The following is a 12,540-nucleotide window of genomic DNA, read 5'->3' as shown; positions in this document are numbered from 1 at the left end:
CGGATGCTTTTAGATTTGGAAATAAGCCGTGGTAGGATTTCTATAAACAACCAAACACCAAAAAAAAAATCAATTTTAAAATAATGAATAGTTTCAGCTTTTAGTATGAGGCCTTTAAAAAGCCAGATAGCACTGATGCACAACACACACAAACACAAGCACACGCGCACGCTCACGCGCACAGTCAGTCAGTCCCCTTAGCAACGAGGACGCGTCATGCTGGGCGAGACCATGTTTCTGGATGTGGGGGGGAGTGAAGGAGAGGACACCTTTAATCCAGTTTAAATCACTCTGTGTTTGTACACACGTTCACACTTATGATTTATTATTTAATAAAGCGCGGATTAGTACATGTTATTAATCAGAGTTTCAGTATTGGTGCTGTAAAAGTAGACTATAGCGGTGGTTCGGTCCTGTGTGTATACCGTGTTGTTGGGGTGAAGATGGCGGTCGGTTGCTCCGTGTTGATTCCACTGTTTTTCCTCTGATCTCTGAAACTCTCTCCCAGGTTTATTCTCTTCTCTCATCATCTTCATCTTCATCACCATCTTCATCACCAGGGTTCTGCTCGATCTGCTCTCCCGCAGCCATGTCTGACTCGGAGGAGGAGAGCCAGGACCGGCAGCTGAAGCTGGTTCTGGTGGGAGACGGAGCTTCAGGAAAGGTAAGGGGATTTACAGCCCAGAGCCCAGAGGCTAACGGCTAATGCTAATGTTAATGCTGCACTCTGTTATCTGTCTGCTAAAACATGATGTTACATACTAATAACAGAAGATTTAGCTGTGTCAAAAACCACGAATAATGCACAGTTACTTCATAAAGTGAATAGTGTGAACAGGTTTGTAGTGGAATTATCCGTTCCACCTTAAATGGTGCAGCAGTAACACTGCAATTCCCAAAACATCTAACCCAAGGCATTGCAGTGTACTAGTGCATCTCAGAAAAAACGTAAAAAATAATTTTTTATATCATATTTTAAGCGTTTATTTATTTTACTGTTGATGATTATGCTTTACAGCCAATGAAAACCCAAAAATCAGTTTTTCAGAAAATAAGAATATTATATACTGTGGGCAGCGTGCCAAGTCCTGCTGGAAAATGAAATCCGCATCTCCATAAAAGTTGTCAGCAGAGGGAAGCATGAAGTGCTGTAAGATTTTGTGGAAACTTCACACTAGACCTCGAGCAGTTTGGACTGTGCGTCTCTGCGCTCTTCCTCCAGACTCTGCTCCCTTAATTTACTTCAAATGAAATGTAAAATTTACTGATGATCAGTGATGGTTTGTTTGGAGAGACATGTCTGTCATCTGCTGGTGTTGATCCACTGTGTTTTATTATCAAGTCTAAAGTCAGTGCAGTTTTGTTTTCCAGCTAAAATCTTACAGCACTTCATGCTGAACCTCTGCTGAAAACAACTTTTATGAAGATGAGGATTTCATTTTCCAGCAGGATTTGAAAAAAATATTTAGAAAAAGCTTTACCATTATATAATAAATAGTTTATTATTTTGTAAAATAATAAATTATATATATTGTTTCTTTCTTTTAAAATATATTCCCTCTTAATTTACTAAAAATGAGTTTGGTTTAAATCAATAGACTTGTTTCCTTGATTTAATATATAGTTCCTGTATGTAATCTCTAGACAGTAGCGTGCATGATGTAGATGAACATTCTTAAGACTCTTCACATGTTTCAGTAACAGTCCTCCTGATCATTTGTGAGTTATGGGCTTGCTGGAGTCTTTTCTGCAGCATCTCTGTTTAAACCCATTAATGCTGCCCTGAGCTTAATCCTGTGTGTGTGTGTGTGTGTGTGTGTGTGTATGTGTGTGTGTGTGTGTGTGTGTGTGTGTGTGTGTGTGTGTGTGACCTACTGAATGCATGGATTTACCCTCTGCTGACTAGTATATAACTTCATGTTAGTATATTGGAAAATACTGAAAATGTGTTATGGTTAGTGGTGTTAAAAAATCAGATTAATCACAGTAATATTCTGTGATTAATCTTGATTAATCACACTAATTAATGCACATATGTGTATGTGAACAAAATAGAGAGAGATATTGTCAGCATAAAAAATAAACTACCTTCTGAACTAGACAGTACTGACTCTATGTTTACATTATATATCAGCAGGCTAATTTGTGTAAATAAATGAACATGTTACGTTTTCCAGATTAATCACATGCGTTAATGTTTTACAGCCCTAATTAAAATTTGTTTTTCCAAAATCTGATACTTTTATGTTATATCAGAGTTTCATAATAAATTGACCAATAGAAATGCTCCTGTAAATTTGCTTTTGTTTTAGAGTTATACATTTGTATACGAGTTGCACACACACATGTATAAAGATATATATACACATCTATAAAGATATATACAGTTGTGGTCAAAAGTTTACATACACTTGTAAAAAAACATAATGTTATGGCTGTCTTGAGTTTTCAATAAGTTCTACAACTCTTATTTTTCTGTGATAGAGTGATCGGAACACATACATGTTTGTCACAAAAAACAGTCATAAAATTTGGTTCTTTCATAAATTTATTATGGGTCTGCTGAAAATGTCACCAAATCTGCTGGGTCAAAAATATACATACAGCAACATTAGTATTTGGTTACATGTCCCTTGGCCATTTTCACGGCAACTAGGCGCTTTTGGTAGCCATCCACAAGCTCCTGGCAAGCTTCAGGTCGAATGTTTGACCACTCTTCTTGACAGAATTGGTGCAGTTCAGCTAAATGTGATGGTTTTCTTGCATGAACCCGTTTCTTTAGCACTGTCCACATGTTCTCAATGGGGTTTAAGTCAGGACTTTGGGAAGGCCATTCTAAAACCTTAATTCTAGCCTGGTTTAGCCATTCCTTTACCACTTTTGATGTGTGTTTTGGGTCATTGTCTTGTTGGAACACCCAACTGCGCCCAAGACCCAACCTTCGGGCTGATGGTTTTAAGTTTTCCTGCAGAATTTGGAGGTAATCCTCCTTCTTCATTATCCCATTTACTTTCTGCAAAGAACCAGTTCCACTGGCAGCAAAACATCCCCAGAGCATAATACTACCACCACCATGCTTGACAGTAGGCATGGTGTTCCTGGGATTAAAGGCCTCACCTTTTCTCCTCCAAACATATTGCTGGGTGTTGTGGCCAAACAGCTCAATTTTTGTTTCGTCTGACCAGAGAACTTTCCTCCAGAAGGTTTTATCTTTGTCCATGTGATCAGCAGCAAACTTCAGCCAAGTCTTAAGGTGCCTTTTCTGGAGCAAGGGCTTCTTTCTTGCACGGCAGCCTCTCAGTCCATGGCGATGTAAAACACGCTTGACTGTGGAGACTGACACCTGTGTTCCATCAGCTTCCAAATCCTTGCAGACCTGCTTCTTGGTGATTCTTGGTTGACTCTTGACCATCCTGACCAATCTCCTCTCGGCAGCATGTGATAGCTTGCGTTTTCTTCCTGATCGTGGCAGTGACACAACTGTTCCATGCACTTTATGCTTGCGTATAATTGTCTGCACAGTTGCTCTTGGGAACTGTAGCTGCTTTGAAATGGCTCCAAGTGACTTCCCTGACTTGTTCAAGTCAATAATTCGCTTTTTCAGATCCACACTGAGTTCCTTTGACTTTCCCATTGTAGCTTTTGTAGCTGAGTCTAATCACTGGGTCAAATGAGCCCTATTTAAATGGGCTCATGAGAAGTCAACAGCTGTAGTCAATCAGAATCACTTACAAGAAGTGAAGAGGCCATGACATGAAGCTAATTTGATTGACACAACTCGCTACATCACCAAAATTGACAAATTTTGTTGCTGTATGTATATTTTTGACCCAGCAGATTTGGTGACATTTTCAGCAGACCCATAATAAATTTATGAAAGAACCAAATTTTATGACTGTTTTTTGTGACAAACATGTATGTGTTCCGATCACTCTATCACAGAAAAATAAGAGTTGTAGAACTTATTGAAAACTCAAGACAGCCATAACATTATGTTTTTTTACAAGTGTATGTAAACTTTTGACCACAACTGTATATACACATGTATACACAGGAAACACTACTCTAATATATATATATTTTCTTTCTTTATTGTAATTGTAGTTGTAATGGTTCTGATTCTCATGCTGCTGCAGTAGTGGTCTCCAGCCGAGATAATCTGAGGATTACTCCTGAGCAGTTACTCTCGTGTTAGTCTTGCAGACACAGGCAAAGTCTTTCTCTTTCTTCCAGGATGTGAGACAGGCTGTCTACCACTATTATGGAAAGTTGGATGTATTTATAAATTTCCACCAAATCCTGGCAAATCCGTTCACTGCTAGAGCACTCCAGGCTACTGGAGTAGCACACTCTGTGCTAACCTTATCGTCATTATGTAAATCCTGTACAGTCATATGCAAACGTCTGGGTACCCATGCTCATCTTACCTGTATCAGTCGATTATATTTAAATCCACAGATTAAAAGTTCAAATGTTAACATTCATACTTTTATAGAGACCCAGTTCTGCACATTCTGCAGCATTGTTTCTGTTTATTAGTTTAGCTTATCTTTTATGCTATCCTAAATGTACATAAATGTTTCAGAGAAGAAATACACAATGGTGTTTTTCCATTATTGTGTTAGCTGGTTTAGAAAATCAGTGTTTAACGATGTTAAATCATATATCGCTTACTGACTTCTCAGCTACATTTTATATATTTAGCATGTTCAGAAGAAGCGATGTGTTGATATGTTATAGATCTTGTTCACACCTGGTGTTAGCATAAGTTCTGGGTGATGTGATGATGATACGTGTGCAATATAAAGTGTGAACAGGTGTGAATAATCACATTATAATGGTTTTTGTAGTATAAACACGTCCCCAAAGCCCCGTCCATGTTAAACAACATTACCGCCCCCTGCCAGAACATATATAATAACCGTTATACCACACCGTCCACTGTCCGCATGGGTTAGCCTGAGATAAATGCTACGATAAAAAGCTAATGAATGAAGGTGATATTTGACTGCAGCACAAGCTAAACAGGAGACACATATATTGTGTTATGATCAATAGTTTATGATCATATTATCCAGGGCGCAGGCTACTTCCAGGTGTGAATGTGGTGAATCAGTTTTTGTTAATGAAAAATTACAGACTGTAGTAGATTCATGTAAAGGATTTGTTTTAGAAGGAAATAACTCAGTCTTAAACTACAGAATAGGTGCGGACCGGGCAGGATGTGACCTGTTGTTTTTGTAAACCAGCTGTTATATTTAATGCTTCTGTTCCGCTACTTAAAATGATGCAAACTGAAGTATAGTATTACTGCACTATAGCAGCTCTGTTTGAACATGTTGCAGCGCCAAACCTCCAGGCACACACACACACACACACACACACACACGTCCGCACAGAGTAGACTGACTGATGTGTGGAGTTTATAGTGTTTTTTGGGATGGCTGTTCATTTGTGGTGCTTGATGGTAACGCCAGAATTTTAGAAAATGAGTTGTGTGTGTGTAATTATCAGTTCCCGTGTGTATGTAAGGCTTGGCATTATATACAGACACACACACACACACACACACACACACACAACTCTCTGGCTTCCACAAAGCACCGCAAACGCACAACCCTACCAAGAAACACTATAAAACTCCATGTGCCAGTTTCGGTGCGACTCCAGGGCCCCAGTGTTGGTGCTGCCTTCCATCTGGAGCCTGTGGAGCTTTAACCAAGCACACTGCAGACACACACATAATCATACACAGTCATAAAGATCCACACATCTTCATATAGGGTCTTATAAAGTCAGCGTGTGTCCTGGACTGGGTGGCTGAGTCTGCAGTCGGCGTATGCTTAGTGTCCAGGATTCCACTTCTCCTCCGCTTGCTGCCCACAGATCCAGTAACAGCTAGAGAAAAGACTAAATCCCTCCTAATTGTGTCTTTAATGTAATTTTACTGGATTTATTGTATAGTACACAGCTGGACAAGTTCATACTTGTTAGTAGGGGTGTGCCATATCATATCGTACACAATAATATCACCAACATTTTTGAATATGGTGAACTATGGTATTATACCCTGAAATATGGTGCCTATATATCACCCACCCCTAATTATCACACCAGGGTTCTACTTTTTTACTGTTTTTATCAAAAGAAAAATTCACACTGTTCTCATTTCCCTTTATATATCTACTAGAGACAGATTATATCTGTTCAGTATCATTTATTTTACTTTATTCCTGGAGATATCTGGAGTGCATTATTATTATTATTATTATTATTATTAGTATCATGACTAATAATTTTGGATCATTGACTTCTGTTACAAATCTGATAAAATTCTTGGATATTTTTTTAATATCTCAGTTAGGGGTGTGCCATATCATATTATATGCAATAATAAGATTTAATTTTCATTTTGTTGCAGCATTGTATTATTTTAAATATTTTTTTATTTTTATTCAGTGTTTTGTCATATCACCAAGAGTATAAATATCACAAAAATATTATGAAATATCGTGATATTATTTTAGGGCCATATCGCCCACCCCTACCTGTTACATACCATTTACATTAATAAATTGCAGTTTTATTTTTTTTATTTAATACCCTTAATTTCAAAACAGACAATGAACATTATGGACAATAAAAAAATTGTGTACCTAAACAACAGTAGGAATAATATAGTAGTGTGTATTAGTGCGGTGGAAAAGGAGTGTGTATGGTATATAGAGATTCCTAAAGAAGCAAATTACCAGCAGTAATTATTTTCCTTTCCTTCTCATGGAAATGTAATTCTGTCCCAGTAGTTCTATAATGTTCACCAAGCCGAGATCACTGTGATTTCTCTCTTCTCAGGTTTTATTTTAAAGGTTAACGAGTTTTGTTTATATACGTCTCCACGGAAATTAAGAGCTTTAACTTCATCTCTGTTAGCCGAGCAAAAAACTGGAGCAGGAAAATAAAAGTGAGCCATTCAGAAAATACCACGGCCTCCCTGACTGACAGCACGGTTACTGCTGAGAGAGAGAGTAAAAGAGAGAGAGAGAGAGTGCAGGGAAAGAGTTGGGCAGAGAGTGATTCAGTCAGGGTTACACCGCTGAGTGTTCGCAGTAATTTGCTGCTGGACCAGTTTGAGTTGGCCCGTGACTGAGAGCTTGATCCATTCAAGAACAAGATGGTGTGTGTGTGTGTGTGTGTGTGTGTGTGTGTGTGTGAGAGAGAGAGAGTTTGTGTGTGTGTGTGTGTGTGTGTGTGAGAGAGAGAGAGAGTTTGTGTGTGTGTGTGTGTGTGTGTGTGTGTGTGAGAGAGAGAGAGTTTGTGTGTGTGTGTGTGTGAGAGAGAGAGAGAGTTTGTGTGTGTGTTTGTGTGTGTTTGTGTGTGTGTGTGTGTGTGTGTGTGTGTGTGTGTGTGTGTGTGTGAGTGTTCCTCTCCTCTCTTTCACAGGGATCATGGTGGTAGCTCTGTGTTCACTGCAGTGATTCTCTTTGTTAGAAGAGCAGTACTGGTGATGTTACTAAAATATATAACACAGTATAACTGGTGCACTCGTTCACTGGTATCTGGTGGTGTGTTCTTTTGATGGTGTTGATTTTATGTTAAAGTAATGTCTGCTTTCCAGGAAATCTCTGGAAAAGTCTCAGTGCAACTTCAGGTTTACTTCACAGGACGTTTACCTGCTTTTACACAACTGTCCAACAAAGACTGGTTTATACTTCTGCCTCTTTGTGTCCATGATAGAGATGCAACTAATGACTAATCTGATGATTATTTTTTCGATTAGTCTGCGATTATTTCTGCCATGTCCTCCACCTATAAAAAATGATAGAAAAAGCTGAACATAAGATTTAAAAGGCATGTAAATGTCTGGATGTTGTTTAAACATGGAAAGTACTAATATTTCGTGAGTAAATTTGTAATATGCTGTGTTTGGGCACCCAGTATATGTTGAGTGTGTAACCTGTGTGAGTGAGCTTTTGTCCCCATCACTTTGTGTAATGCAGTACTGTTACAAATGAATGCTTAAAGAAATGACTACAATAAAATGTGTAGTTTTGTAATTTAAATAATCGACATTGTGGATTATATCAACTGATCGTTGCAGCCCTAGTCCACGACCAATCACACCTGCTGCTGTTCACGTTGCTTAGTTACATTTCTGTGGAGACTACATTAGTCTACCTGTAATTAACTCTGTATAACAATAAAATAAAAACAAATAAACAAACTGAATTGCAGGTAGACATTCTTCCTGATCATTGGCTTAATTTGATTTGTGTTTATACTAAAGTTATATAGGGTTAATTTATATATTTATATAGGGTTAATTACAGGTAGATGCTGGTGTGTGTGTTACTGTGTGTGTGTATTAATCCTCAGTAAAGGAGTTGTAGTAGTAGTTTGGAGTTTGTATCTGCAGGGTTTCAGACGCTCTGCCCTTCACTGCTCTCTCTCTCATCCATCAGTCTGAATGGAAGTTGGCACAAACACAGCGTTCCCACGCACCCCTCTACCCTCCATACCGAGAACACACACACCGCATACACTCCATACTCTGTACGGGTAGAGAGTGTGTGTGTGTGTGAGGCGTGTTGAGTTATGTGCTGTGTGGAGTGTGTACACTCCCTCACAGGTGTGTTCCTAAATGGCTGTGATGTTCTACATTAAGCTGCTGTCAGTTACAGGTGATGTCATACTCCAGCCCGCCTGTCCTCCCACACTAATCACACACACACACACACACACACACACACACGCACACTAGGGCGGTGCATTGGCAATAAATAGGAAAAACTGTTTGTTTGTGTTCCATATATTGTGATTTATTATTGTCATAGTGTAAAAACCTGCTATCATATTTATAAAATCTAAATAAAAGGAAAGTTTACTTTGTATCCAGTCAGAACAGTGAGATCTAACAACAGACCACAATACTGCTATCTAGTGGGAATGAGTTAAACACAACACTAAATGAGCCCCTTCTGACACCAATCTTTACATCTCAATTAATAAACAAAAATCATTTGTGTGTTTTTGAATATCAGTGGTATTGCAAGAATATTGCAAATCAAAATATCACAATACAATATCAGAATCAGTGTTTTCTTTTACCCCTACACCCTGTCTGCAGAGCAGGGGGAACAGCATGTATTGAAATGAATTTGTGTGTGTTTGTGTAAAGTACAGTGCACCGAGATTTACATTTTTGACCAAAGTAGAAAGAATTTGAACATTTGTATGAAGGCCACACAAATGATTTTGCAGGATTTTATGAATCTTTTTATTAAGTTAATGAATTAAATAGCCTAAATGTATTTTTGCCATTCTTAAAAAAGGATATTAAACTAACTTAAATATTGAATAACTCTTGAACATTTTAACAACCCTAGCTGAATTGCTTTGTTTCGATTGCATCATCATAAACTCCATTTATCTGTATATATTTGTTTCTTTTTTTATATGTTTCTGAAAATTTGATGCATCCATGATATAAAGTTTTTTTTTTAAGTTTTGTTGAAATATTACACTTTTAGGGATCTGTACATAATCTCCAGATATGTTGGTACAAAGATTTGTCTACTTTATAATAATTTAGTAATAATAGTATAATGTGTAGCTGTTCATTTGTTTCTTTTCATTTAAATGGATTTATTTCATTTTCTCCTCTCTCTTTCCCTCTGCTCTCTTTCTCTCTTTCTCTCTTTCTCTTTGTCTCAGACGTCACTCGCCACCCGGTTCTCGCAGGAGGCTTTTGGGAAACAGTACAAACAGACGATAGGGCTGGATTTCTTCCTCAAGAGGATCACCCTGCCAGGTGAGAGGGAAACCACACACACACACACACACACACACACACACACACACACACACACACACACAGGTTTCAGTGTCAGCACTTAGATAATAGTGAAAGCTGAAGGAGTTCAGACTCATTAAGAGCGGTGTCTGATCTGCTCAGGGTCAGTCTGACTGCAGGACAGTTCAAGTGCACAGTCTGAGATTAACAGACCACAGTAAACCTGATAAACTGCTGCTCTATTACATATGTAATGTTTTTAGATTGTCCTTGTATTTGTGAAAATATTCATCCTATAATTAGGGCTGCAACTAATTATTATTTTATTGGTTTACTAATTTGTAGATTATTTTTTAGATTAGTCGATTAGTCACGATTATTTTTTGTCATGTTCTTCCTTTATATTGTGAGGGATATAATCCAAGGCATTTTACTCCACACTCAAATCAAATCAAATTTATTTGTATAGCACTTTTTACAACTGGTGTTTCACAAAGCAGCTTTACAGAAACGTGATCACAGGACAAAGAATCAGACAAAACATTAAACATAGAAAATACAGAATACAGAACCCCCAGAGCTGCAGAGAGTTGGGAGGAACCAAGACTCACATTAAAGGGGGACCATCCTACCACTGATCAAAAAGCTTTTAAATGAATTTAAAAGTCTTTATACACACTGACAGATAAACACTCAACACCCTAAGCTGATATTGCAGATCATTTGATAGTCTGACGTACTGATATTAACGTAATCATCACACAGGCTGTATGTTGTTATTTTCAGGAAATTTTAAATATGAACAGAATTTATATCCTACTTTACAAATATTTACTCAAATAGAAGAGAATTTTTAACTATTTTACTGACAAGGATATGTATTAGTACCAAATGACAATGGACATAAATATCGAAGAAACATTAAGTACTTTTATTATTTATGTCGTGATTTTTTTTATTAGTATTTATTGATTTTGTAATCAGTATTTTCCTTTGCACTGCACTCTTGTATTGTAATTCCTGTGTAATCTGATACCCAGGCTAATTATATCATCAGCCCCTCCTCTACCTGCTCCGCTCTCAGTCAGAGTTGCCAGGTTTAAGGTTTCTCCGCCAAATACATAAAATTTACCACATCCACAAAAAAGCCTCCAATGCAAACCTTTCTAAATGAAAGGCAGGACTGTTTACATCAGGTGTAGCGATAGTTATGTATATATATTCTTTTTATTCAGAGTGCCTTTTTAATCTGAAACATCCCTATATTCCACTTTTTTCTGTGGGGTGCTGTACCCATTACACCTGCCCACCCTGCTACAGCTTAATATAAAACAGCTTGAATTCAGGTTCTGTCTATATGCGCTCTGTTGACTCAGTGTTTAGAGCGTAGCTCTCCTCCATGGTGGAACGGGGTTTATTATCTGGACGTCCTCCATCGTCTATTGAAGCTTTAAGGAAATGAAGAGCTTGTGTTTTGTTTGGTCTTGTGTGAATGCTGTTTTTGTAGCTCTGTGGTTTTTACCAAGGTGTTCAGTACTTGCTTTCTGAATGTGTGTGAGTGTGAGTGTGTGTGTGTGTGTGTGTGAGGTGGGAAGTGTCTGTGTCTTCTCAGTTTTATTCTCTTTGAAAGCTCTTCACTAAATCAGTGGATATCGTTCTCTAATGCGGTGTTCAGGCCGGTCTCGTGGTGTGTGATTTCCACTGCTGTTGGGTTGTATGGATGTAGGATTATTTTCAGCAGCAGTGGCAGGCCCACACACTGCTGATACCAGTTGTGGGCGGGGCTTGATTATACATTACACCTTCCAGGCAATGTTGGTAGCGCACTCTCAAGAGGGGTATTCAGTTAGTGGTGTTAAAAGTTTTTTTTTTGCACTCTTTCCTCCACATGACAATGCGTTGGTCTTACACATTCTACACATACAGTATATGAGTTTAAATGAGTGTTTTGGGTTGTGCTCCATCTTTGTAGTTCTATCCAGTGGTTGATTGACGAATTGCATATTTTTGTGACCAAAGAGCTTCTACAATGGGCTCACACAGGACTGCCACAATCCTTAATTCCTAACCATGATCTGATTGGTTTACATTATTAGCTAAATGTAGGAAATAAAGGGCAATCGCAATATATTTTGGCAAAAAAAATCACTAGATATCGGTAGATAGCTGATCATCCTTTTTTTTATCTGTACTATAAAACTAGCTTAACATTATCTAGTTTAATATCTTTCTTTTTCCATCTTCTACCTGTCTTCCTCTTTCCTGCAATTCAAGTAAACTATTTTATAAATCACATACTGCACACTGTATTAAATAGCAGTAAGTAACGATTGCTGTAGATAATATATATCTAAATATCCTATATGTGTTTAAAAATCAAATCACCGCTTTGCTTTAACATTTTGAAGATTTTATTCTATTTTAACACTATTTTATTCACTATTTTATATGCAGATGATATATACTGAGCTTTAACAGAAATATGTAGATAATATCAGACTTTATCTGACTTGCTTCTGAGGCTCAGGACTTTGAATAAGATGGAAAAATCCCGCCCCAGGCCGTGTACAGGAAATGTACAGTAAATATATATTATGAAGTGGATGAGTGTACAGTAGCTCACACAGCTTTCCACAGCCGCCGCTATTATGAGTATTTATTTTGCTGTGTGTTTGTTGAGTTTTAGATGAGCACTGTATTTATTGCCGCTTTCTGAAAGCCCGGATTCATAAATTGATCCAGACAGTCTT

General features: G+C 37.8%; 1 protein-coding gene across 6 annotated transcripts in view; it reads left to right on the top strand.

The window, feature by feature from the left end:
* rab28 (RAB28, member RAS oncogene family) overlaps positions 1–12,540 on the top strand; it is a 41,347-nt gene that overhangs the window by 571 nt on the left and 28,236 nt on the right. For 4 of the 6 annotated variants that reach the window (XM_049467780.1, XM_049467779.1, XM_049467783.1 and 1 more), the window contains exons 2-3: positions 509–664; positions 9,712–9,808. In XM_049467780.1, coding sequence (XP_049323737.1) covers positions 590–664; positions 9,712–9,808 — 172 coding nt within the window. In that variant the 5' untranslated portion in view covers positions 509–589. Of the gene's footprint in view, positions 1–318; positions 665–9,711; positions 9,809–12,540 lie in introns of those variants that run through there. The other 2 variants (XM_049467781.1, XM_049467782.1) reach the window with 2 other exon arrangements.

The sequence above is a fragment of the Astyanax mexicanus genome, chromosome 19 (genome assembly GCF_023375975.1).
Source record: "Astyanax mexicanus isolate ESR-SI-001 chromosome 19, AstMex3_surface, whole genome shotgun sequence".
NCBI classification, from domain to species: Eukaryota; Metazoa; Chordata; class Actinopteri; order Characiformes; family Acestrorhamphidae; genus Astyanax; species Astyanax mexicanus.
This window is presented reverse-complemented; position numbering and strand designations above follow the sequence as displayed.